The sequence below is a fragment of the Peromyscus eremicus genome, chromosome 5 (assembly GCF_949786415.1).
Source record: "Peromyscus eremicus chromosome 5, PerEre_H2_v1, whole genome shotgun sequence".
Taxonomy (NCBI): domain Eukaryota; kingdom Metazoa; phylum Chordata; class Mammalia; order Rodentia; family Cricetidae; genus Peromyscus; species Peromyscus eremicus.
The window spans coordinates 68,096,234-68,123,303 of record NC_081420.1 but is presented as its reverse complement, the minus strand read 5'-3'; the positions used below and the strand labels follow the sequence as shown (position 1 = coordinate 68,123,303).

Here is a 27,070-nt window from a genome sequence, read left to right as displayed (position 1 = left end):
CACACACACACACACACACACACACACACACACACACACACAGTATCTAGCACAGGAATGGCAATTATAGAAAGCTCTTTTACATCAGGACTGTCAGAGTGATGCTTGAACCACCCATATCAGCACCACTTCAGGCTTATTTTGAAATATAGATTTATAATAACATAATTCTTTACTGATTCTTTGGGAATTCCACATTATGTAACCCAATCTCACTCACTTCCCGCCCCCTCCATATCTGCCCCTCACCACTGCAGCATCCCCCACAAAATAATCCTCTCCCAAAATTAATTAAACAAACAAACAAACAAACAAAAAAACTACCTCACTCCTCCATCTTTCCAACACCTTTTCATTCATCCTAGAGGCATTGGGAGCTGAGGTGTGTCACACAGTATATATACCTTTTTGCCCAATCAGCCCTACTCACAAAATGTTCATTGCCATGTAATTGGTCTAGTTCAAGGCCTCTGGCACTCCATCATCACTGGACCCTCACTGCAACTCCTCTCAGATATGCTGCTGTTGCTCTAGTCATGGAGATCCTGTGGCTATTGTTCTACAGAACCAGTCCCTTCACCTCCTCCAGCAGGTCATAGATGGAGTAAATGTTACAGTGGACTAACCCAAGGCCCGGAATGTGGGTCTGGGTGGCAGCTGAGCTGGTAGATCCTGGCCACTGGGACTGCCCTATAGTGGATATCTGTTCTATAACCCTGAAGCACAGTCCTAGAGAAGTAGCAGGTATCTGCTATGACCTTGAAGTACATGCTCCTGGGGCATGGTCATTCTCAGGGATGAGCAGATCCAGCTCTCCTATGCCCATGTCGTCAAGGCCAGCTTTCCCACACCTGTAGTGATGGGTGGGGCCATCTTGCAGTGGAGTGGACAGCTCTCCATGAAGGGCGGAGCCAGCTCTCCTGCTGCAGTGTTCAGCAAGGGCCAGGGCCAGCTATCCCAGGGCCAGGAAGAGGCAGGCCTGGCTCAGCATGGACCTCAGATTTCAACACACATGATTCTTGTGACCCCCTCTGGTAATATGTGCCATGGACATCAACATAGATCTCAGCAGCACAGGAGGACCCAAACATAGCCCTCTTCAGCAGCTTAGGCCCAGACTTCACCATGGCCCTGGTGGCAGCACAGGCCACCAGATCAGTATGGCCCCAATGGCAGCACAGCCCTAGGATAACAAACTGGTCTCAAGTGGCTAACCAGACCTGGGGCATCTGCACTACCCTCAGTGGCAACAGATACCAACTCAGACCCTGCTGCTTTAGTGCCACAGACCCAGACATGGCTCTCGGCAGCACCCCTGTCCTGGATGACACCATGGACCCATAGTGGAAGTGCAGACCACTCAGATTGACATGATCCTATTATCCAGAATTGATTCTCTGAAGTGAGAAGTTTGAAACTGTATTTTTTCCCAATAATACTCTAGAGATTCCACAGCATATGAAAGTTTTGAGATCCAGGAAAATCTTCATGGGAAGATGGAAACCCTAAGAAATGGTTTTATAAGTCACAGAGCACTGGACCATTGGACTTCAGAGCAGGATTCTAAACCCACAAGTCTGGTTCGACAGCTCCTGTGCTCCCAATTGCACCATCCAGCTTCCCATTTTCAGCCAGGTCATAATCTCCCTGCCAGTGATTTGAAACTATTTGTTTGTTTGCTTGGCTGTTTTTTAAAGTTTGTTGTGCATTAGAATCACCTGGAGATGTCCCTGGGACCCTCCCCCATGGTTTCCAATTCACAGTCTGGACTAGGGCTGATAGTCTGTTTGGCTCATTTGTTTTGCAGTACTGGGGACTGAATTTAGGTCATTTCACAAGCTATCCAGCCAGTCCACTGAGTCAGACCTCTTTATTTCTTGTTTTGAGATGAGGTCTCTTTGTGCTTCTTAGGGTAGCCTTGAGCTTACTCTGTATCCCTGGTAGGTTATGATCTCAGCCTCTTCAGTCCCAGTTGGTAGGATTATAATCTTGGGTTACCAGGTAGGGCAATAGTCTGTCTATCTAGCACATTCACAGGGGATGCTGATGCCTTTAAGGACTCACAACCATATACTTCTGTGGTCTCTGTACCATCCCCACCTCCCCTCTCAGACAGAGCCTTATTACTCTGTGTGTTGGGTTCAGCCTCCATTGTCCAGCATGCTTCCAGGGCTTGAACTGCCTGGACAGAGCTTCTTTCTTTCCTCTACCTCATCCCCAAGGCTTGTAGTCCACACAGCCCCTAATCTGTCTAGCAGGGCCTACAGGCGTGGATGCAAGAGACAAGCCTGTGGTAAAGACAGTCATATCATCAGGAGACTTTGGCTTGATAAGGAAGCCTAGTGTGATACACTTGAGTAGAATGGTGAGTAGGAATGGGGACAAGATGGCAAGGGAGCAGCCAGGAAAGGCCACACATACAATTCTTGTCTCTGGGAATGAGAGAAGAAGTGATACTTGGATTAGAGTCTGTTTTAGAGAAATTAATTCCAAGAAAGAATACCAAAATAAAATTATGTGACATAGAAAGTGCAAACTCAGAGGCCTGTGGACCAATTGGGAATAGAGATGAGTGACAAGATAAGAAATGGGCAACAGTGTGGGAGTCGGAATCCCTCCTTAGAGTGCCACTCCCTTTGAGGACCATTTTCCTTCAATCCACTGCATTCCACTCCCTGACCCCCAAAGCCTTGCGGCTATATCATAATGCAAAAATGAATTCAGTCCAACTTCAAAAGTCCCCACAGCCTCATATAATAATAGTCTCAAACTTATTTAAAAATCCAATGCTCAAAGTCTCTTCTGAGATTCAGGCAATCTCTATAAACTGTAGTCCACTGTAAAATCAAAATAAAAAAAAAAGCAGATCACATACTTCCAACATATAATGGCATAGGATATACATTACCATTCCAAAGCAAGAGAGCATAGAGAGGAAATACTGGACCAAAGAAAGACTGAAAACCAGCTGGGCAAACTCCAAACTCGGCATCTCCATGTCTGTCAAAATGATCTTTAGATCTCCAAATCTATTCAGTTTTGTCGACTGCAACACACTTCTTTCTCTTGCACTGGTTCCACTCCCTGTTAGCAGCTCTCCTCAGCAAGTATCAGCCGGCTCTGACATTTCCAGTGTCTTGGAGCCTCCAAGGCAATCCAGGCTTCCACTTCATAGCTTCACCCAATGGCCTCTCTATGCCTCCATTCAGGGACACTGATGACACATGCCTGGCCTCAGCATCTTCCTTAATAGCAGAGGTAAACTGCACAGCTCCTCTCTTCTATCCTTAGCTGTAAAGTCAGAATCACCTGGCCAAAGCTGCCATGTTCTACTGCTTGCTAGGGCTGAAACATGGCCCCCTTGTTCAATTACATCTTCACAAGCTTTTTGTTTTTGATGGTAACTTTCACTGCCTAAGATGACTTTCCTTGAACTTGCTTTTAATCCAAACTGGCCTCAAACTCAGAGATCCTCTAGCCTTTTCTTTCCCAGTGTTAGAATTAAAGGCATACACCAGCATACTCTGCTCTAAGCTCTTCTTTAATTCTTTTTCACAAGTTGGAAATTTAGCTGGGTGGAATCTTACCCTGAGGTCACTACTCCCTTAAGTTCATTTCTTAATCTGTTTAGCTCCTTGAACATGGGAGTTAGCTCTATTTCACTTCCTGGTGCTCCCTTTCTCATCATATTTTACATTTTGTAATTTACCTTGCTCAGTTTGCTCCTTTTCATTATAAATCTTCATTAGCGTTACTGCTAACAACCACACAACAGAGTCTTTACTAGGTTGTTTTGAAATTTCCTCTGTCAACGAAATTAATTCAAACTTCACCTTAGCCTCAGACAAACTTTTCAGATAAGGACAAACAGCAGCCACTTTCTTCAAAATATCACAAGAATGATCTCTATGTCACATGTTAATATTTTTCTCCTCTGAAACCTCTTGAGCCAGGCACCCAGTTTGAATCACACTCAGCACCACTGTCTTCCCTGTTCCTACTAGGATGGCCCATTAAGCAGCACTTAAAATGTCCAACTGTTTTTCTAAGCCACAGTCCCAAGGTACATATTCCTTCAAACAAAAACCATGGTCAGGACTATCACAGCAATACCCTATAGTCCTTGGTACCAACTTCTGTCTTAGTTAGGGTTTCTACTGCTGTGAAGAGACACCATGACCATGGCAATTCTTATAAAGGAAGAATATTTAATTGAGGTAGTTTACATTTTCAGAGGTTTAGTCCATATCATCATGGTGTGACACGGTGGCATGCAGGCAGGCACGGAATTGGAAAAGTAGCTGAGTGTCCTGCATCTTGACTTGCAGTCAACAACAAGTGAACTGTCTCATTGGGCACATCTTGAGCATATATGAAACCTCAAAGCACTCCACAGTAACACACTTCCTCTAACAAGGCCAAACTTCCTCCAACAAGGCCACATCTCCTAATAGTGCCCCTCCCTTTGGGGGCCATTTTCCTTCAAACCACCACACCTTGCTACCTCCCATTACCCTGCCTCTGCCCTATTAATCTAAAAGGTGGAGGCCCACTGAAGGACTGGCCTTTGCTCTGAAGGCCAAAGGGATCCCCTTTCATATATATTTATATAAGAAATCCTGGAGCCAAAAGAAGCTGTATAAAAATGAAACAGAACTAAATGAGTAAAATGTATATATTAACAAAATTTACCTGTAATCTGCTTTTTTAAAATTATTACTGTTTGGTAGAATTAATACTCAGCAACTGCTCTGGACATTAGTAATGATTCCAGAGCTAGCTGGAATTTTTAAATAGTCTTGTTACTTTAAATATTTTGAACTGATTATAAACTTTTAAAGGATGTTAAAGTATAGAAATATATTTCTATTGAGATATAATAGCAATAACACCAAAACATTGTTGAATTTAAGCCTGGGACTTTTAGTCATAAGAAATGCTCAGCCTTGTCATGGGTAGAGACCATGAGTGTCTTTCCTATAAACATCACTGTGGCTATGGTATCATGTTATAAAACTGAAAAATATTAAAACACACTGCTAGTTTAAAAAATAATAATTTTACATGTACAAGAGTCTTCCGATCATGTCCTCATGTCTACCTTACAAAGGATTTTAATGTACACCTCCTGTCATAGTCTGTGTTACAGGTAAAGACAGACTACTAACTGTTTCCAGGGCTCTCTAACTCATAGACAATTCACCTGCATACAGCTGTTTCCTCTCCTATAGTGTGGGAAGGATGCTTATTTTTTTCAAGGGATTTCTGCATTTGATACAAGAAAATACAGTGGTTTCCCATTCTTTATGAATATTAGAGGTTAACATAAATTGATCCTTGAGTGCAAATTCAGGTGAAGATATTTCTAACAAACTATTAGCGATGGGTAAAAAAATAGCACTGGGTGCTAAAGGCTTGACTTTTGGAGCGGCATAGTGGTCCCACATTCACTTATTTTTGTGTTTCTCTATAATATGAACGGAAACACTTTTTAGTATAAATGCTTTCTTTGAGCTTCAAAATTTGCCAAATATTTCTATTATTATTATTATTATTTCCTTTTTTTACTGGAGAACCAAAGTTTTAAGTTTTAGATTTTATTGAACAGTGCTGAGGTTGTACACTAAATGGTAGACAGGTGAGTATGGGTGTCTTTTATAATGATTGGCCTTCTGCTCACTACACTGAACAATGGTGTGCTGGAGGAAAAGAAAATCATCGGTTAAAAAACGTAGTCTATAGTTCAGAGAGCTGAGAGGTCTACCTCCTGTCATGACCTACCTGACCCGATTCTCTGAAGATATTTAAGCATGCACAGCCATCTACAGGAGTTGCTGTAGCAGCCCAGATGGTATTGGAGCTCAGCTTCCTGAATCGTACTTGAATTACCTGATCATTAATGGATGGAAGCGTTTGATATTCAAAATATAAGCATAACTAGAATAAACTAAGGCCACTGACCAAAGGGCACTATCAGCTTCCCTCTTCTGATTCTATGCTTGATCAGATTTCTGACCACTGTTAAGAGCTATACTATCTGATTTGCTATTTACGAACTGTCAAATTATTTTTCTAATAGAAGATACTATTTTTTTAGAACTCCTCTTTTTGCACATTAATATTCATGACTCATGTGGCAGGCATCTGGCTAGCTATAGCATTTAGAAGCATCAACTTGCTTTTAAAATTGGTGCTTTAATTCTAATAGTTTTACTTTAGAAGAAACTGTGTGACCTGTAGCTGTTCCCATGGGGAGGCTTTTCCCATCCTGCAGTAGATGCCAAGGTCCTACCCAATCAATCAGAGGCTGCTCCAGCAAGTTGTTATGGCATAAAAAGCTGTACAGTATTTCAAGATGCTTCATTTATTAATAAATAACATAGCAGTAACAGCTTTCACTATATCATGGGAATTATAGATCCCCTTGGCCATCATATAGAAGTTACATCACTGAGAAAAAATACTTTATCCTTGAGTGTTAATGATTGCAAGATGCTTCGAAGTAAAAAAATCCATTTTAAATACTTATGTTTTCATTTACTCAGTCATTGAATATTAATTGTGACACACTGTCTTCTATGTTCCTATGCTAGGTTCTGAAGACAGATTTCTTAGTACATAGTTATCATCTTTGTTGAGAACGTAGAGGCCACTTGGAACAGTTTATATTAATTTATAACAATTGTAAGAAAGGAACAGTAAGAGAATACTTAATATACTTTATGTTGTTTTTTATGTTGTTATCACAAAAACCTGATTCTTACCATCCTGTGTTTGGGTGAGCCAGCCCTGACATTGTGAGCATGGGAGAGCTGTCTCCATTAATCCCCTGTCATGTGGTGGCATGGGAAGGAGAGATGTCCCTCCACCCCACCTATCAATGCCTGAGGAAGATGGGAGAGCTGGCCCTGAGGTCTTAAGGGCTAGAGAACTGCCCCTGCCCACCACCAGGTGCAACACTCAGGAGAGCAGGCCCTGCACCTTGCATGGTCAGCATAATAGAGACAACACATTGGAGGAAGTGTGGGTGAGCCAGTCCTGAAATTGTGAGCATGGGAGAGCTATTCCCATTACTAATCTGTCATGTGGTGGCATGATCTGGGGAGAGGTGGCTCTGAGATCATAGGGGCAGGAGAGCTGAATCCTGTCCTTTGAACAACAGTTTGTTTAAAAAGATTAAAGGACAGTTTGTTGTTGACAGTTGTCCCTGTCGATGCAACAGAAGGCTGATGCAAATGTAATTGAACAAGGTGGTCAGGTTCCAGCCCCATCAAGAACTTAGCATCTTTGGATGTGTGGCTCTGGCTTTTTAATCAAGCATATAAGAATGTGACTATGCAATGCCCCCCACACCAAGCCATGTGTCAAAGTTGTCCCTACATGGAGGCCTGGAAATGCTGTGAAGGTGAAGCTTGAACTGTGTTGGAGATTTCAAAGTGTTGGAGATACCAGAGTCATGGGATGCTTGCCAAGGAAAGCTTCAGACTGGGCTTGGAACCAAGGAGAGAGAGAAAGGAAGAGGGATACACACACACACACACACACACACACACACACACACACACACACAGAGAGAGAGAGAGAGAGAGAGAGAGAGAGAGAGAGAGAGAGAGAGAGAGAGAGAGAGAGAGGTATTGAAGGCAACAGAGCTGAAAAGAGTTGGAGATCTGAAGATCTGGTTGGCATCGGATATGGGGATGCAGAATTTGGAGTTTGCTCTGCTGGCTTTGGGACTTGAGTGTGGTGCCTGCTCCCTATGCTCCCCTTCTCCCTTTTAGAATGGTAACATAAACTCTGTGCCATTGGACTTTGGAATTGTGTGATCTACTTTTTGATCTTGAGTTTACAGGGGATTACCTTGAGTCTCAGAGACTTTGGACTTTGAACTTTTAAGCAGTCTTGAGACTATGAAAAGATTATGGGAAATTCTGGAGTCAGACTGAATGCATTTTTGCAATATGATATGGTTAAAAAATCTATGGGAGCCAGAGAGTGGAATGTAGTGGTTTGAATAAGAATGACCCCCTAAAGCTATCAAATATTTGAAAGCTTAGTCACCATGAAGTGGCACTATGTGAAAGGTTTAGAAGGATTAGGAGGTGTGACATTGTTGAAGGAACTGTGTCCCTGGGGATGGACTTTGAGATTTCAAAAGCCCATGCCAACCCCAGTGTCTTTCTCACTGCCCACAGAACAGGATATAGCTCTCAATTACTTCTCTAGCATCATGCCTGCCATGTGCCTGTCATGCCTGCCATGCCAACCGCCATGCTCCCTGCCATGATGATAATGGACTAAACCTCTGAAACTGTAAGCAAGGCCCCCATTAAATGCTTTCTCTCATAAGAGTTGCTATTGGACATGGTGTCTCTTCACAAAAATAGAATAGTGACTGAGACATTTTATATACTCTCCAAAGAAACACAGGGTTTAGATTGCTGTCAATATATCTGGTACACCTTAACATGACCTGTTTCGTATTTTAACGTCAAGAACATTTTTATCTTCTTAAGTAACATTTAAATGCCTGTGACATAGTTTATGGTGTGTTCAGCATATTGATGCACAAATTGCAGAAATTGAACTGTAGGAACTGAATTTCAAGAGTATTCCACTTGCCTTTACTTAAAGTTCATCAGTATTAGATTTATACTAATCTAGATATTTTTAATAAAAGGCTTTATTACAAGTGGCATCAAATACATATGTTTGTTTTGTGGGAACTTCTGTCTATAGCCGCTCATGTATTCTATTGTGTAACAGACGTGAATAAACATTTTCTGAATGAACAAATGAGTGAGTTAGTGAGCTATTGAGTGAGTGAATACCTGTTTGACCACATACTTACTCTACATCTTTTAACAATTTAACATATATCACTGCAAGGCAACATCAGGCAAATGAGGTGTACTTAGAATCCAGGTGTATTTGGAATATGCCAAATTGTTGATAAGAATCTGATGCTTGGTTTTACATATATATATATATATATATATATATATATATATATATATATATATATATATATATATATAAACACTAATCAGGTAGTCAATACATACCATTATCAAAGTATCTAACAGTTGAATTTCTGGATACACTGGGGTCAAAATTTGCCATTAAAGGTGCTATATACTGTGTGGCTGTTAACATTCGGTGTACAACTTCTCCAGTGTATATAAAACCTATAACGAGAAAAACAGGAAATTTGTTAAGAAAGATTGCCAGATAAAATTATAACCAAAACAGCTATGATTAAACTGCAGTCATATTTTGTAAGGACATTAAGCAAGGAACATACTTAGTGTCTTAATGTCCCGTTAACAATACTTTTTGTTTTCTGGATAGAGTAAAAATGCTCATATAATTTGTCAGCATCCAGTAGAAATGCTTACCAGCAATCCATAATGTGTATACTTTTAATAGCAGAGTGACTATTACCTCAAAGCGAATGTTAGGCTAAAGAAGATCAACACGGTACTGAAGAAAACCAAACCTTCCATTTTCCTATTTTAATCTTCTGTAATTTAACACTAGCCTAAACCAAGAGCTCTTTTACAGGTGAGTTTCTAATCATTACATTTATTTGTGGGCTTTGTTGTTGTTGCTACTGTTGGTAGTGATGGGGACCAAACCTAGCGCCTCACACACACACGCTTAAGTAAGCACTCTAGCACAGACCTACATCCTCAGTCTTGAGTCTTCCTAACATGCAATCCCTCCATTAAAAAAAAAACAAAACATATTCTAAGTGGCAGTGAATAAATATTTCTACTCTTTTTTGTTTGTTTCCTTAAAACAAGTTGAAAGGGAGCTAAATAACTCCATGATATAGTGTTCAAAATTCTCAGGCTGCCAAAGCCTTTATAATTCTCAGGTCATAGCCAGAAGATGCAGTCTACATATTTGTAGTTACGATGGTGAAATACTGAAAACCTACAAGTGCCCCTTCTTTGTGAGTTCTCAGCATCAACTTCTTTCAGCCCGCACTTAGTGAGAGCATTTACTGTGGGGGTCTTGAGCTTTGAACTAACTTTCAATAGTTCTTGTTTTACATCCCAACCATGTTTACAATTATTCACAGTTGACATTATTCACATTGGGTTTATCTACTTTGTGAAATATCCATGATGAATTGTTAATATTACACTAGTTTTTGGTCTCCAAGGTCTTTATTTGCTTAGGAGAAGAGTCAGTCCAGGAAATACTTCTTTATTTTAATATTAATCTAAAAAGACACAATCAAGAATAAACATTAAAATAAACCTGCACACACAATATTATAAAATAAAATTCAAGGCAAATGATTTGTGGTGGTGCAATTGGAATGTCCAGGTAATTATGGCATTACTAGAGAGCTGAGAATCCTATCTATAATTTTTTGCAAGAATAAAGACCACAAGATACTTTGAAAAAAACTATAATATTTAAGCCTCAAAAGTGTCAAATATTTTATCTCACTTATGGTCCAAATAAAGATTTCATTGGGATATTGTGGTTTTCATAGTTTCAAGTTGTAAATTGTGATTTCTATGTAAGTCATTATGAAATTAAATTCGTAGTTATTAGTATATTTAATAAGATTTCATTATTAAAATGCTAAGTGATTACTTTCTATTAGAAGAAAGTGTGCTGATAAAATCTTTTCCTTTTATCATATTTCTCTCCAGATTTCTAGTCATTCCCTCATATGCACTTCCTTATAATTATAAACACAAAGAACAGCCATTTTTCAGACCTTATAATTAATTTTTTCTTGCTTTCACCATGATTCATTTATAATATGATCATTAAAATAGACACAAAAAAATTCTCCACATGAAACCTTGAAAGTAAATGTTTTAATTAGACCATGAAGGAGTCCTTTCAGAAAGCATGAGCTCCAGGTGGTTGCTTCCTGACTCCGTATTTTCTGTGTGGTGATGGATGAAGCTGCTGAGAGCAGAGCAAAGGAAGAGAATCTTAGATCACCACAGGAGCCATTTTCCAGATCCACTCTGTGCTAAAGCTGCAGCAATTTCTAGAATCACAGAGAATGCAGCCACACTCATGCTTTCAAACACTGCATTCACTTTTATGTCACTTTTGTTTTTTGACTGACAGATAGCATTGGTATGTATTTATGAAGTACACAGTAATGTTTTGATTCGTATATGAATTCATAGTAATCAATGGAAAGGCACTGTATTATTCATTACCTTCAACTTTTACCTTTTGTTTGTAGTACACTGACTGTCTCTTCTTACTATTTTTGTATCTCATCGTTGTTGGCAATCGCTCTGCTGGGGTAGGCCTCCAGGATTTTTTTTCTATTTAACTATGGTATTGGATGAGCTCTCTTCTCTTTACCCTCTTCATATCTGTCTCCAGTAACTGCTGTTGAGCTCTCAGAATCTTCCAGATCAACTGTTTTAGATTCTACACATGTAACTATTTATTCATATTTAAAACAGGCAGGATGCATGCATGTGCCCCTACATATTTCCACAGAGGTTTGGCAAGAACTTGTTCTCTTTTTACAGCTACACTTTCTCTGGCCAGCATATTTCTTGGACTTACAAGTTCCCATATTTTAAAGAAGTTTCAAATAATTCCCAAAGAATTAAGTAAACACACAGAAGAACTTGTTTACTGTAAGTAGAGTTACAATTCCCTCTTCTGCAGTTATTGCAACACTAAAATGAATCAGAAGGAAAGCCAAGATGACTCGGTGGCTAAAGGTGCTTATTCTCAAGACTGGTGACCTGAATTCTATCCCTGAGAACCAAAGGCATAAAGAAAAAAATGACTCCATACAGTAGTCCTCTACCAATGACATGATCTGAGAACTATGGCATACACATGCACACGCGCGTGTGCATGCACACACACACACAAATGAATAAATAAATGCGATACAAACAAATCCATTAACACCATTTTGTAACAACAGTTACAAAATGAAATATAATTTCAATTATGGGCAGCATGTGGTTGCTGCTATCCCAATGAATGGGGCATGACTATCATTCCTACTAAGACTGTTAAGATCAAATCTGCAACAGAAGCGAGGGAATGCAATACTCTGACAGACTGATTTTTTTCTAATCCAGGGAATACTTTTGAATCTTTCTTTACTATACTGGAAACTCATTTCTGTTAGTAATTCAAGGTTGTTCTAAATGAACAAGAGTCAAAATGCTTGTTTTTAGCGAAAGCCTTAGTTCCTTAGCTTATAAGTTTTAAAAATAATATTTCAGCTGTAATATGGAATGAAGATAATGTAAGTTCCCTGGATGTTTCCAGGGAACACTGACTTAGTACTGAGTAGGGACTAACTATGCAGGTTAATACAGCTAGTCTTTTGCAAATACTCATAGCTATGTAGACCATAGCTTTAGGCCTTTATCACTCAAACCTGATATCAAAGTAACAATGTACAATTGTATTGTAAATGTTGCACATTTTATGCTAATTTAAACAACATATTTCATTGCTTTCTTCAAAATCCTTGGTAGCAATTTGTGAGGCTATTATTAGATTCCTTCATTCATTATAAGACTTGAGCATAAATGGCAATCATTGATGTGTTCATAAGATTTATGTAACAATTACAATCCAGGTGACTTAGTACTCAGAATAAGAATCAAATAAGAGAAGCAAACATGTTTTTCTCTTTGAATTGCAAAGAAGAGCTATGCATTATCCTTCCCTTTGGCCTTAACCACTAGTATGTCAAGTTCTCAGCTTGAATCATGCTTTATTCTTGCTTACAGGCTCTCCTCCTGTACATGCCTCTAGTTGTGTGAGTCATCTGATTTCAAATATGTAAACATCATCAACTGATTAAGTCAAGCAGTTGCAGCAGATTTTTTATGAACAAACACCAATCATTATGTATCTTTGTTTTTTTACTTTTGAAAAATCGTGTGTGTTGCCTGCGCATGTGTCTGTCCATGCACCACTTATGAGCAGTGCCTACAAAGGCCAGAAGAGAGAGTCAAATCCACAGGGACTAAGGTTAGAAAAGATTGTGAGCCTCCATGTGGGTGCTGAGAATTGAACCTGGTTCCTCTGGAAGATCAATCAGCCAGATGACTCAATCAATTGATTCAATCTCTGTAGTCTCTTATTTTTATTTATTAGCCATATTATAACCATACTTATTAACCATATTTACATCGTACAAATCAATCAACCAATATCTATACAGGCTTTTGATAATTACATTAAGTAGTCACTTCATCTCTGCAATAACTGAAAAGGGAATGATGGTAGTATTATTTTCATTTACTAAACATAGTATTTAATAAAACTAGGTTATTTACCAAATCTGTCATGGCCATTACAGGTCTTATGATTTCAAATTCCATGGGCTCTAGGACTGCTTAGACATAATGTAAATCTAGCCTTACATCAAGTCCTGAAGAAGTCAGGGAGTTCAATGGCTTTTCTATTTACTTCTTTTCAGCTCATTTTAAAGACAACCATTCTGTAGCAACATTGACAGTTCTCATAGTTAAGTTTAAAAGGCAATTAAATGGGAGTTGACAGACTACATACTCCCCTTCAGTGGAGTTTATGCCAAAAGAAGCAGTTAAAGAAGGAAAGATCTTTTCTCTTCGCAAATTTCAGCATCTGTGCCTTAGAGCAGAGGTGGTGTCACCTCAATCCTGGCTGTTTTTATTAAGCCTTCAGATCCTCTGCCTTTTAACTGAAGAGTTTCACAAACAAGTTGGATTCTTCTATAGCAATTTATGAAATAAGACTCAATTTGGTGATAGGAGGCATTGCACCCAATTAGAGAATCTGTTTCATGGCAAACTCAAATTATTTCTTTGTGCTGTGACTAAATGACTTAACCTTCCCGTGCTTTGGGAGAGGAGTGGTACTAGTTTACAAGAAAAGTGCTGAATATGACCGCTGCAAGCAAAAATAAGTAAATAAATAAATAAAAGGAGCCATAATGTAGTTTAGTGGCAAAGAATCGACCTAGCACGGACAAGTCTTGGCTCAATTGCCTGTGAAATAGGTGTGAGCAACACTCCCCTCCAATACACACACACACACACACACACACACACACACACACACACACACACAGAGGACAGACACAGTCAAAGAGACACACATGGGGAGGAAGGGGGAGGGAGATATGGGGTGAGACAGGCACAAAGAGACAGACATGTACCATGGGAGGTGGTGAGGAGAGGGAAAGGGAGAAAGTGTGCTATGCTGAAAGCCAACCATTTACTTAGAATTTTCTCTAATATATGTTGGTTATAAACTTATACTAAGATGTTTATATGACTTTAACATTGTTATTCAGGCCTAAATATACAACGTGTGTTTATATGTATTAATCCTTTTTGAGATAGGGTGAAACACTGAATTTAACCATAAGGCAAGAGATAATAAAGTTCCTTAAAGTCCTGAGTTCATGTACTCTTTCCATCCATTCTGGTGGAACAAGTTCCTTGTAAAAATATCAACCTCCTGTTGGGCAGCAAATGGTGTTGCCTTTAATTGGAAGTGGCATAGTGATAAAGGAAGCATGAGGATACTTTTATTCATGAAACATTCTATAAGCCTTTGATGTGCAAAGGCTACAAAAAATATTCTAGTTTATCATCTCTCAGTTCTTCTCTTTGACTTCTTAGGTAAGACTGGAGTCAATCCACATGCCTGTAAGGCATCAAATATTCGTAGTTCAACATTGCGTTTAGAGTACAAATAACAATGGCATGATACAGATGCCTCTGGCATCTTTATTAAGGCCTGTGTATCTGTGATCTGTACTGGTTAATCAAAGAGATCTGAAATTTACGGATTAGAATTAGGACAATGAATTTCTCATTCTGTTTTCTTACTAAATTCATGCATGTTCTAGTTCCTGTCGTGAGAACCTAAGTTGATTACGTAGGGGTTTGTAGTTGCTTTGTCAATCAGGCAGTGCTCATGGTGGACCAGTTGCTTGAAATAAAACAATAAAGACTGGGCAAATTGCACCTACAGTTTTCCTTCTTCGTTTTATAACTCAATAGATTTCCACATGCTATAAACTATTGCCTTTAAGACAAAGGCTTGTTTGTAACTCACTCAGCCCTTCAAATAAAACCCTGTGTGACAGCAATTGCTAATTTGGAACTCAACAGTTGCGATTAATTATCTGGAAATGTGACTGTCTGCTAAGGATAACTGTACAATGATGGGTTTCACATAACAGGTATCCAGTAGACAGACACTGCAGTACACGAGAAGAAGAATATAGGTTTTTACATGAAACCTAGACAGTTCATAAACATATTCTGAATTTCAGATGGGATTACTAACCACACGATCCTCAGAAGGAACCAATAATAATGTCAATCACCAAGTATTTTCCTTTTATAGTTCCAATCAGCTTTCAAGTTAAAGCATAGTAATAATATATTATGTATTAAAACATATCCCTGGGTTTCTCCTCAACAACCTATAATATTGTCAGTCATCAAATATTGCACTTTAAATTTCCAACAGCTGTCACAGTAGAATATGTCTCATAAATTTAAAAAGTATATCTGTTAAAACTCATAGAGTCCTTTATTTGAATTGGCTTAAGACATCATTGGGTATTATTAAGTTTCAAAAGTCCATTTCTTTGGTGGGAGAGGGTCACAACTGACAACTTAGTGGTATACTCTAAGCTATATTTATGAACTTGCCATTATCAGGATCATGCTGAAAATATAAAGTAGATCATTCCAATATCAGAAGGATGATCAGGAGATGAAGTGGACAGAGGAAGGGATGAAGATAGACAACAATCACAATATCTTCATCCATTTTCATTTTGGACTAATAACAAAATTGAAGACTTCAGGTTTTAGGTTTTCTTTTTGCATCTTGGTTACTGAATGAATTGATGTAGCTTGCTTAGAGTTAATGCATACTAACTTCTCACAGCAACTATCAACAGCTTGCTCTCTCCCACCTTCTAAATTACTCTGGTTATCTAGGACTTCTCCACATGGCTTCCCTCACACAGTACTCTGTGAATGAAGTGTTCCAAAGTACAGTATACAAAGCATGTGCCTCCTGGTAGAGGTGCTGAACTGTTGTTTTTTTTTAAATTTTTTGAAAATCAAGAAGTTTATTTTCTTCAGATAATACAGATAATATTACAAATAATTATACAAAAGCCAAAAGCCTTAGTCACATGATGGGAACATGATAGCAACAAAAAAGCAGAATAGGAGCATTGGTACCCATCCATAGCCACAAATGTGTGCAACCATCACAGCAGGGAAATGCCTTCATAGGAGCAATGAAATCCAGTAGAGAGATTACAGTCCATGGGCAAAAGGCAGACAAAAAAGAATAAATAAACAAGTGAAGCCAGGAAAACAACAGGAAAGATAGATTCATGTTATTCATCCTTCCCTTCCTCAGAACCACACAACCCTATGTGCTAGAGAAGGGGAGAAAAGTGAGCTCTCAGCCTGGACAGAGACCCAACCATCAGGCTCAATCTATGATGAGTGCTCAGCCTGGACAGAGACCCAACCATCAGGCTCAATCTATGATGAGTGCTCAATCTGGACAGAGACCCAGCCATCAGGCTCAAAGCATGATGACCATTCAGCTTTAACATAAAACTACTCTGAGGTTGACCATGTGATGAGCACACAGCTTTGATACAGGCCCCACATTAGTCTTCCCCTGTGAACCATCATCAAGGCTGGTCCTGCCACCCAGATTCTTAGGCTGATTCCTAAGTGCCAGGCTCTAGTCTAATCCATGAGGTTCAAAGGATTCTTGCCCGAGCACCAGTTTAGCTGCTATGGGTCCAGGTTCCATGATGTTTTTCACTATGTAAGCATGCTTTAGATCAACCCCAATGAAACTAGTAGCCAGGTTCCATTTAGTGGAAACTAGAACCAGGCCTAACTGACAAATCCCAGATCCAGGTATTGATTCATACACTGAGAAGTCATGCCTGTGATGATGGAATCCAGTATTATGTGTCCACAGTGAGCAGGCTCTAGTATTGTGCTCAAGTTCTCAGTACCAGGTCAGCGCATGTACCCAGAATATGTGGTTTTCCTGAATTAAGGGTATTTCTTTCCTTTTTTATTTTACATTCTGTCAAGACTGAATAAATTACCTATACCTTCAAATGCACTGGCAATAAGTAAAGGCAACAAAGATAAAAGAAAATAACCAAGTAAGTGTGACAATGTCAGCATAATCATACAAAATGCTCAGAGTAGATCCAGAAGAACTGGAGATCAACAGGTGTCTGACAAAAAAAAAAAGAAAAGAAAAGAAAACAACAACAAAAACAAAAAAACATTTACCTTAATATTCAGATACAACAGAACAGACACATGGCTCACTTATATCAGGAAAACAATACATGAATAAAATGATGCTTCATACAGAGATAGAATCCATTTAAAGAGACAAGCTGAAATTCTAGAATTAAAGCTCGCCAATGTTCTAAACAGAAAATTGCATTGTAAGTTTCAAGAGAAGACTCAACCAAGGAGTTAGAGCTAGAAAATTTTAAAACACAGGTCACTTAACATTTAACATCAGGGAATAAAAAGAAAAGAATGAAGGAAGGAAGGGTTAAGGGCTGATAGGGGTCATTAAGTAATGGATATTCACATATGAGAATCTGAAAAGAACAGAAAAGGGAGGAGATAAAATTTTGATAAAAAGAATGATAGCAAAAAAAAGCTACCCAAATTTGAAGAGTGAACATTGATCTTCACAAATTCTAAAGTAATGCCAAACATTTAAAAAAAATCACCAAGACATATGAGAAAACTCTCAAAATGCAAAGACAAATAGTTGAAAGCAGTGAGAGAAAATGCTTACAGAAAGACATGGTTATCCAGGACACTATACTCAGGAAAGATGATCTTCAGAGAAGAATCAGAAGTGAATTCTCCAGAGAAACTACAGCTAGGAAATCCATCAGTGTTATAACTACTTCACCAGAAAAAGAACATTCACAGGATTGATGGGATGTTAACTAATAATAAGAACGTTTGTGAAAGGACAGAAGTCCAGTAAATGCCAGTGTGTAATTAAACTCAGACAAATCTCAGGAACACTGGTACACTGAGCACTTTTAAACTTAGAATATTTTGTGTGTGTGTGTGTGTGTGTGTGTGTGTGTGTGTGAGAGAGAGAGAGAGAGAGAGAGAGAGAGAGAGAGAGAGAGAGAGAGAGAGAGGAAAGGGAAAGGGTAAAATGATCTAATTCATTTCAAAAAATAAAAATTGAAAGTTAAAAAGAATCAAAAATAAATGAAACTATAATACTTAAATATTTTTCAGTGATATACAATATCAAAAGACGAAAATCCTGACACCAATCACATATAATTTGGAAAAATGGAAGTTCAAATGCACAGATTTTGTCTACAATTGAATTTGTTAGTTTATAATAGACTGCTATGACTTCAAGATGTTTTATTTGAGCCTTTTGGTAACCATAAGCCTACAGTAGACACACAAATGATAAATCAAAATGGAAGATAGCACTGCTACAGAGATCCCAAATTACACAGGAGAAACAGCAAAGGATGATGATGTGGCCACAGAGCATCTAGTAAATAATGAAGAAAACAGCTACTAGACCTCCCTATTGGTAAGAACTTTAAATATGTAGATCATGTGCTTCATTCAAAGGAATATACAGCAGTTGGATGAAAAACAAATCAAATCCACTTTTATGCTGCCTACAAAAGATTCACATTACTTTTAGGGTCAAACAGATACTGAGAATGAAAGGCGGGGAAAAGATAACCCACACAAATGATAACCAAAGAGGAGAGAGCAAAAGAATGGTCTAAAGAAAGTAAGTCAAACTAATAACAAGGGCTCAGCTAATCAGAAAGACACAATAAAATACCCTTAACACTGGGTAAATAAATATGTAAAGTATTAAGACATTATGGAAAACAGCATGGATGTTTACCTAAAAACTGGACTATAATACAATCCAGAAAACTGCTTTGGAATATCATCCAAAGGAACTACCACAGTGCTGAAGGGATAACTACTGTGTTCTCTGTAGTATTGTCCACAGTAGCAAATACAGGAACAATAAAAATATCCATAAGTAGATAGAAAACATGACTTGTATACATGATGGAAAATCAGTCAACCTGAAAAAAGCAACTCTGTCATCATTTGTACAACAGAGATGAAGCTGGAAGAAATTATGCTAAGTGAAAAAATGTCAGGCTAAGAAAAACAATTACAAATGCTGAAAGATCTCACTCATATGTGAACTTTAAAAAAAAAGTCAAACTCTTATATGAAGAGTAGAACGGTGGTGGTCAGGATTTGAAGAGCAGAAATATTGGGAAGATGTTGATCAAAGTGTGTAGCTGAGATTTTGCTAGGTGAGTGGATGCTAGAGAAAGAATGTACAGAGCAAAGGAATTCACTAATGATACTTCATTTGATACTTGAAAATGAATGAGAGTAGATTTTCAATATCCCCTCCCCCCAAAAAATGGGAACTATGTAAAGAAGTAATAGATATATTCATTAGGTTGATAAAAGCAATCAGTTCAGAAAGCACTATACTGTATATATGAGATATACCTAACATATTTGCTAAATATATCTTAGTAAATCTGGAAAAAATGTATCAGTCAGAGAAAAAAGCAAGCCTCACTCATTCCTATATGAAGGTCAAGGAAATGGACTGCTTTTAGGCATTCACACTCCCAGACGCTGGCTACACATCCCTATTATCACATGTTACACTCTCACAAATGTAGCCAAAATGCTCCTGGGAGTTCACCCTCAATACCTGGTGTCTGCTTGGTTTTCTCCTGTCCCTATCCACATTTTCAAAGCCTCTACCATGAACTGTACTGCCACTGACTCTGCTTTGGCTAGGAAGGCTTTCTTTAGCACTACTTTGAGGATTCCTGGTTTGTGAGTGTTAGTATCCATGGAGATTCTGCCCATGCTACCTGGGACCTGCATGACTCATTTGAGATGGAACAGCCTTGAGTTATCAGCTATGCTTACATTTAGGGTCTGCCCTGCTCTAGAGAGGAGAATCCACATATTGCTCTTTCTTTGGGTTCATCTTTAGTTCTCTGCAGCAGCCACAAAGAGTGAATAGAACTATCTCTTCCTTTTTATTTTCATTGTTTAAAGGCAAGTAAGTGAAATTTACTGAACTAAAGCAACAGCTTCTGGTAGGCAGGAGGGAACTCAAAAAGTTGGTTGCTTTCTGTCTCTTTTTAAATCTTAAAAACTCTTATGAAATCTAATTGAAAATACCGAGAATTAGCCTCTAAACAGAGAACTCAGAGTACTGATCTTTCTTGATACATCAGTAAACCTTGCTGTAGTTACTGAATATGTATTGGACTTTATATTTAAGTCAGGTAATTAAAAAGAAAATACATTACATATCAGAAGAACTATCTCTTTCAGATTCTTCCTGGTTTACACAAAAGATTAGTGTAGGTAATGATGAGAGTGGGAGAAAAAGTCTTCCCCAGGGAAAAGTATACCGATTGGCTAACCAATTTCAAGTGGTCAGCCCTGAAAACAAGTAACATTATATAGACTGAGCAGGATGTATGTATGTATTTAGGAATATATATGTATATATGTATATGAATGTAACAAGAATTAATGAAAAAGAAATCATGGATTTTAGTAGGAGCAAGGAGAAGTATATGGGAAGGTTTAAAGGGAGGAAAGGTGAGGGAGAAATGATATAATCTCAGAAAAAGTTTAAAAACATGACTATAGCTTTCCAATTTCATTCTTCACTGGAATTTTTGTTTTCCTTGATTGTTCAGCTATTACATGGAGAAGTTACAATCTTATCTGTAAATATCCTCTAAATCCATTGAGGTCAGGTCATTCATGACCTGTCAAAACAGAGATGACACTACTCTTTGCCTTGTCCTTCTCAGGGTAAGAGGACCATCGATGCAGACAAGATAGGAGCTTAAAGGAAGGCATGCTATGCTCTCTTCACCACCACCTGCATTGTACAATTAGCTCCAAATCAAATATAAGATCCTTACTTATTTTTTTTCAAAGTGCCTGAAGCATCTTAAGTACTTCTTTGGATGCTGTCAGTTTCTATCACTCAAACAGTTACAGTTTCAATTGTGGCATATATGCTATTGAAAGTATACCTGTGCATGTATATGTGCATTTACACTTAAACATATATGGTCTCTGAAGAGTAGGAAAGTTTTAATGTGTGTGTGTGCGTGTGTGTGTGTGTGTGTGTGTGTGTGTGTATGTGTGTGTGTGTAGTGAGCACATATACATATATATGTTATACTATATGTACAGGTAAAATATCTGATGCATATATACGTAAATATATGCACATACAAATAAATTTCTCTCTGCAAGGAGGCAATGTGTTGTACTAAGGCTAATATTTGAATTGCAATTTATTCTATAAAATTAGAATGAAATTAAGCCCCTTTAACCAATACTGATGTTTGCAAAAATCAGTATAAAAAGCCAGTAATTCAAATTCAGCTCTAATTTCACCATTCAACACAAACAGATTGAGCATCTGCCCCTTTCTCTGACTTCCTTTTAAAAGCACAGCTCCAGAGAGGAGCTATCTGCAGCTCCATTGATTCCTTTTCTTGTTCCCTGATCTTTACCATCCTAAGGTCAAGCCCAAACTTCAGTGATATTTGCAATCGTCCTGAGCCATGCGCCCTTTACAATCGCAAAGTTATGACCCTGTCTACATTTCCTCAGATATCTTAATTGCCTGGTTCTAAGAAGTAATGGCATAAGATCTCTGCCCTTCGAGACTACAAACACGCTGGCATTTTCTTCCGATTTCTATTGCTTGCACATCACCAGGCCATTGTGTTTGTTAGAACCAGGTCCAAAGGATTACTTTCATTCTTTCCTAATTTCTTCCTTTTGTTATGCAGAGGGAATTATCAAAAACTTAAATCAAGACTTCTACAATATTCTTTAAGTTTTCCACTGGAAGGCAGGAGTACCATTGCTGTCGGGGATGTAAGAAATGCAGTCTAGGGGCTTGGATTGTCACAATGCTTGGGGAACCACCGGGATCCAGTTATAAGAATCAACAGATAAATTTTTTCTTTATTTTTTTTAAAGATTTATCTCTTTATTTATTTATTATGTACACAGGCCAGAAGAGGGCGCTATATCTCATTACCACCATGTGGTTGCTGGGAATTGAACCCAGGTTCTCTGGAAGAACAGCCAGTGCTCTTAACCACTGAGCCATCTCTTTAGCCCCTGATAAATTATCATAGTCAAGCACAATAAATAACTGTTCTTTCCAAATGCCAATAGCAATAGTTATCATAGGATGAGAAACTGCACACTGTTGTGTCTTTCATAGTACTTCCAATATCCACACCAACCTTCCATTCTCTTTAAAGCAAGCCTTCTCACTCATCACCTTCCCCTTCAACTAACACAATCATATTCTTTACACTCACTACTGGGCTGTTGTTCTGTTCCCAAACACTGGGGCTAGTTTTTCCCTCAGTTTCCTAGTTTTCTCTTAAGTATTTTTATTATTGATACTTAATCCTAAATGACCCCCAGCCCCCGCCTGGAGATCTATTTATCTTCAGGTAGTACTTAATGGGCCAGGGATTTCTATTAGTAATGTTTACATAGGGAAGAACTTTGTTTTAGGGGAAAAAAAATAAGGTGCAAATTCCAGCCCACTATTAAATAATTGCATGGCCATGGTTACATTATTTAATTGCTCTGATATTTGTTTTTTCCAGTTTCAAGTATGAAATAGTAATAGTTATTTAGTATGATTGTTTAAGAATTATCTGATATCAATTAAGAAATCTAACATAATCCCATTTCTGGAATAAGCTAGCTTTCTCACTAAACATAGTTCCTTTCCCCCTCTGCTTTCTCCTTATTTTATAAATTTTCTCTGAGTATCTTAAGTATGAGCTGACCATGACCCAGTTTCTCTAACAGTTTCCTGGGGCTGGAATTGGATTAAGGAAAATCTACACTGTGGATATACCAAACTAAGTCATTTCTGACAAACACAGATCATATCTACAATTTGAGGATATCTTATTATTGGTTCTGTTAAGGGTGTGACATTTATAATTAGGTCTCATACTTGAAATGATAATAGGGACCTGAGATTGATTAATTTGTATTTAAGAGTCATAACAATTTGCCTACACACATGGATGTGTACTATCCACATGCTTGGTGCCAGCAAAAGGCAGAAGAGAGCAACAGATCCCCTGGAACTGCAGGTAAGATGGTAAGGAGCCATTGCAGGACTGAGTCTTCTGCAAAAGTAGCAGAAGTAACTACTGAGTTATCTTGGCAGCCCCTGGTAACTATTACTATAACATAATCTTTCCTATCCAGACCTTGCCATGTATTCCTCCTCTAAATCTCCTCCTATCAGACCAAGAATATTGAGAAATAATAGAGAGCTGAAGGAACAAATTAACCATAGCAAAAGAACATTGACACAGGTATATCTTCTTATAACTGTGATTTATAATTCTGTGTACTTCTGTACACCAAACACTAAATGTCAAGAGAAATTTTTTGAGAAAAGAAAGGAACTTATGTATGTTTTTATTCCATATGTTCAGCCATATCATATCATTTCATATGTTCTGCCATATCACAATCACCTATCATATGCACACATGCATACATATAGGAAGATACTGAGGGCTAAGGAGATGGTTTAGTGGGTCAGAGTGCTGGCTTGCAAGCCTGAAGACCTGAGTTCAGTCTCTGGAACCCATATAAAAAGCTAGTGTAATCAATCTTTCGTGAGGTAAGATCCATGTACGTGACAGAAGAATAGGATAGAAGCTCACGGGTCAGCTGGCCTGCAGTCCATCATACAGATATAGGAAAAAGAGAGATTCTGCCTCAGTGAGGTAGAAGATAAGAAGCAACCACAAAAATGACTGTCCTCATCTCTACATCTACATGCTGCCATGGCATGTAACTAACTCAAAGAGTGATGGGGACAGAATCTTAAATTACATTTATACTATAAAATAATACAAAACATATTAATTTTCTTGAAGTCCAATGCATAATAAACATAGGCATCTTACTCCCTCTAAAAGCATTTCAGCCAAGGAATAGTTTTTTTTTTTTATTTATCATTTTATTTTGCTGACACAGATGCAAAGACCTATCAATAGTCGGTTTCTAAGAACTATACTGATCTGTTCAAAACTGTATTTCTTCTCATATTTAATGAATTTTCCATAAAATATGTCTACTCTATTTAGGAAGCAGTGTAATTACCTAGGGCAGGGCAATCAAAAATTAAAAGTGACCCTCAGCCTTTCTTCCACACTTACAGCTCTTCTTTCTCTAACTCTAAAGAGAAAGTGAGCAAACAAAAATTACATTTATAAGTCATTTATCCCTGGTGTTTACTTTGGGAAAAGATTTTTAATGAATTTTTGTTATTGATTCTTTGTGAGTTTCACATTATGCATCCTGATCCCATCTTTCTTCCTGTCCCTTCATATCTACTCTCCATCCTTGCAATCTCTCATCACCATCAACAAAACAAAATGCAAAAGAAAAAAAAAAACAAAAAAACCCTAAAAACAAAAACAAAACTAACTAACATACAGCAACAATAACAACAAATCTGGTGTAGTGTGACAGAGTGAGTCATACAGTATAACCTTTAGTCCAATACATCTTTACTTGTAAGTATTCATTGCAAAGTGTCATTAGTCTGGTTTGAGGCCTCTGGCTTCTGCTACACCCTTGATACTGGGACTCTTCTTGGATATTCTGTGGTTGTCTTGTGTCACAAAGATCTTGCATCTTTGGATCTGCAGGTCTGGCCCTTTTCCATATTCCAGCAGTTCATAGATGGGGTGAATGTTGGGGTGGGCAATCTCATAGCCCTGGGTTCTGGGTCTGGGTGGTAGCTGAGTTGGTCAGCCTTCCAGCTTTCCTTCATCAACATCAATGGGAAGAGCTCTCTAGCATTGCCCTGGCTAGCTCAACCACTGCAGCAGGCAGTAAGGAAAGGGGCTGGTTCTCTTGCTCTTATATACTTAGGAGTAGGACACCCATATCCATACCACCAGGGCCAGCTCTACTGTTTTGCCTAGGTGAGGTACAGGGTCAGTTCTTCCATTCTCATGCTCCCAAGGCCAGTTTTCCTGCCTGTTGCAGGTGGCAAGGGTTTTGGTGGGAGGACATCTTTCCCTCACCCATACCACCACAATGCTGGGAGTGGATCAGTCCTGCTCTCATGCCCTCAGGGCAGGCTCTCCTTTACCTATGCTAACAGGCTACAGGATGAGCTCTATGGTGTTGTCTGGGTGAGGTGCAGGGCCTGCTCTCCCAACTGCTGCAGCTGATGAGAGGCAGGGCCAACTCTCTCCTACTCTCATGACCTCAGGACCAGCTTGCCCTCTCATCAGGTGGGAAAGGATAGGGCATGGAGGAGGGCAAGTCTCCCTCACCCACTCCACCATAAAGCAGATGAGAGGGGCAAGATCTCTCACTCACATTCATGGGGCCAGATCATCACCTGAGCCTTCATCAACAGGGTCAGCTCTATTGTGTTGTCCAGGTGAGATGTAGGGCCACTTGGCGTTAGGAAAGATTTATTATATTATTTTAGCATGATAAATATGGTTGATTATCTGTATTCATTTAGTATAGGGGTCACTAAAGCCAAAGGGATATAATTTGGTGTTAATATTTATCTTATAAGTTGCATCCAATTTTAACTGTGAAGAGTTAAACAGGAAGTATATACTTCCTGTTATCCATACTATGAAGGAATTTTATCTGAACATTGATCCATACACTGATAATAAAAACCTTTTGCCTTGGGCATGGAAGCTACTACAAAGTGTTTTTATATTAAGTTCATAATAAACACACATTTATATCCTTCAAAATACTTCATGATATGCAACCACTTTGTATTTGTTGATAAGTCTCCCAAACATCACTTCACTAAAGGCGCTATTTTCTTCCATTCCCTTCCCAACACTTTTATTTCAATTAAATCATAATATATGATTATCTCACTGAAGTCAAGCCAGAGGTAATAGTCTTCACAAAAGCGATTCGATTCATTTCCTCTTCAATTTCCTGTCCCTTTGACCAGAATGGCATTTACTAAGAAGGGATGAAATAGGTGGGTGGCAAAAGAAGGCAGCTTTCATAGAGGCAGGGTGGGTGCTTAAGCCACATCTCCTTGATCCATGAACGTAGCCAGGGCGAAGAGGCCTGCCAAGCACAGCCACAATCTCTCAATGTGGGGGAAATGAATCAATTCACAGGTGTGTACTATTTCAACCCCTTTATATTGACATCTGCCAAAAGGGTCAAAAGAAGCCCTGTCATCTTCCTCACTTGAAAGAAAACACTTCTCAAAAGGGACTGTGGGGAAGCATAGGGACTTCTTCACAAATGATAATCCAGTTTCCAAATGCATTGATTATCTAAAAGAACAGCATGGGCCTAGGGTCCAAGCCTCTTTTCTTTTTCAAATACTTCAGACTGGTCAAAATTCCAAGTATGATTTTTTTTTTTCTCATTTTACTTTCAATATGATAAAGCAGATAATTTAAAGCCCTCCATGCTGTGAAGAATTCTTTCCATAGGTGTTCTTCTGTGGCTTTCCCTGTATGTGTGAATGGAGAAGTCAAGGGAGCTCTGATGGAGAATTTGGCCAGGAAAACTCAATTCTGCACACACACATGAAAATGGTGAAAAGAAAATCGATGAATTTATAAAACTTCAATTTCATCAGCCTCTACTCATTCAGGAGATGCCTGGATTTGAAGAGAAAGTGGTGAGAATTTTTAATCAGTCTTGAAAATGAAAATTGTTGACTTTTCAAATAGGGCAACTTGAAGTACAAAGTTCTCCCTTGTCTGGTTACCTTCCACTTCCTTTCCCACCTCTTTCTCACATACCCTGAGTTCCAGAAATGCACTTTTTTTTAAGTAATGGCAGATTATGTAAATTTTTACAGGCTTCTTCTCATGCTTGAAATACATTGACTTGCTTTGGTGACCTGAACATTCCATTCACTT

At 38.5% G+C, this 27,070-nt stretch overlaps 1 protein-coding gene across 1 annotated transcript in view; it reads right to left on the bottom strand.

Annotated features, from left to right (window-relative positions):
- The window catches only part of Plxdc2 (plexin domain containing 2), a 394,952-nt gene that overhangs the window by 111,194 nt on the left and 256,688 nt on the right, over positions 1-27,070 (bottom strand). Inside the window, exon 5 of the mRNA XM_059263622.1 lies at positions 9,063-9,185. Within this exon, the coding sequence (XP_059119605.1) occupies positions 9,063-9,185 (123 nt within the window). The remainder of the gene's footprint in view (positions 1-9,062; positions 9,186-27,070) is intronic.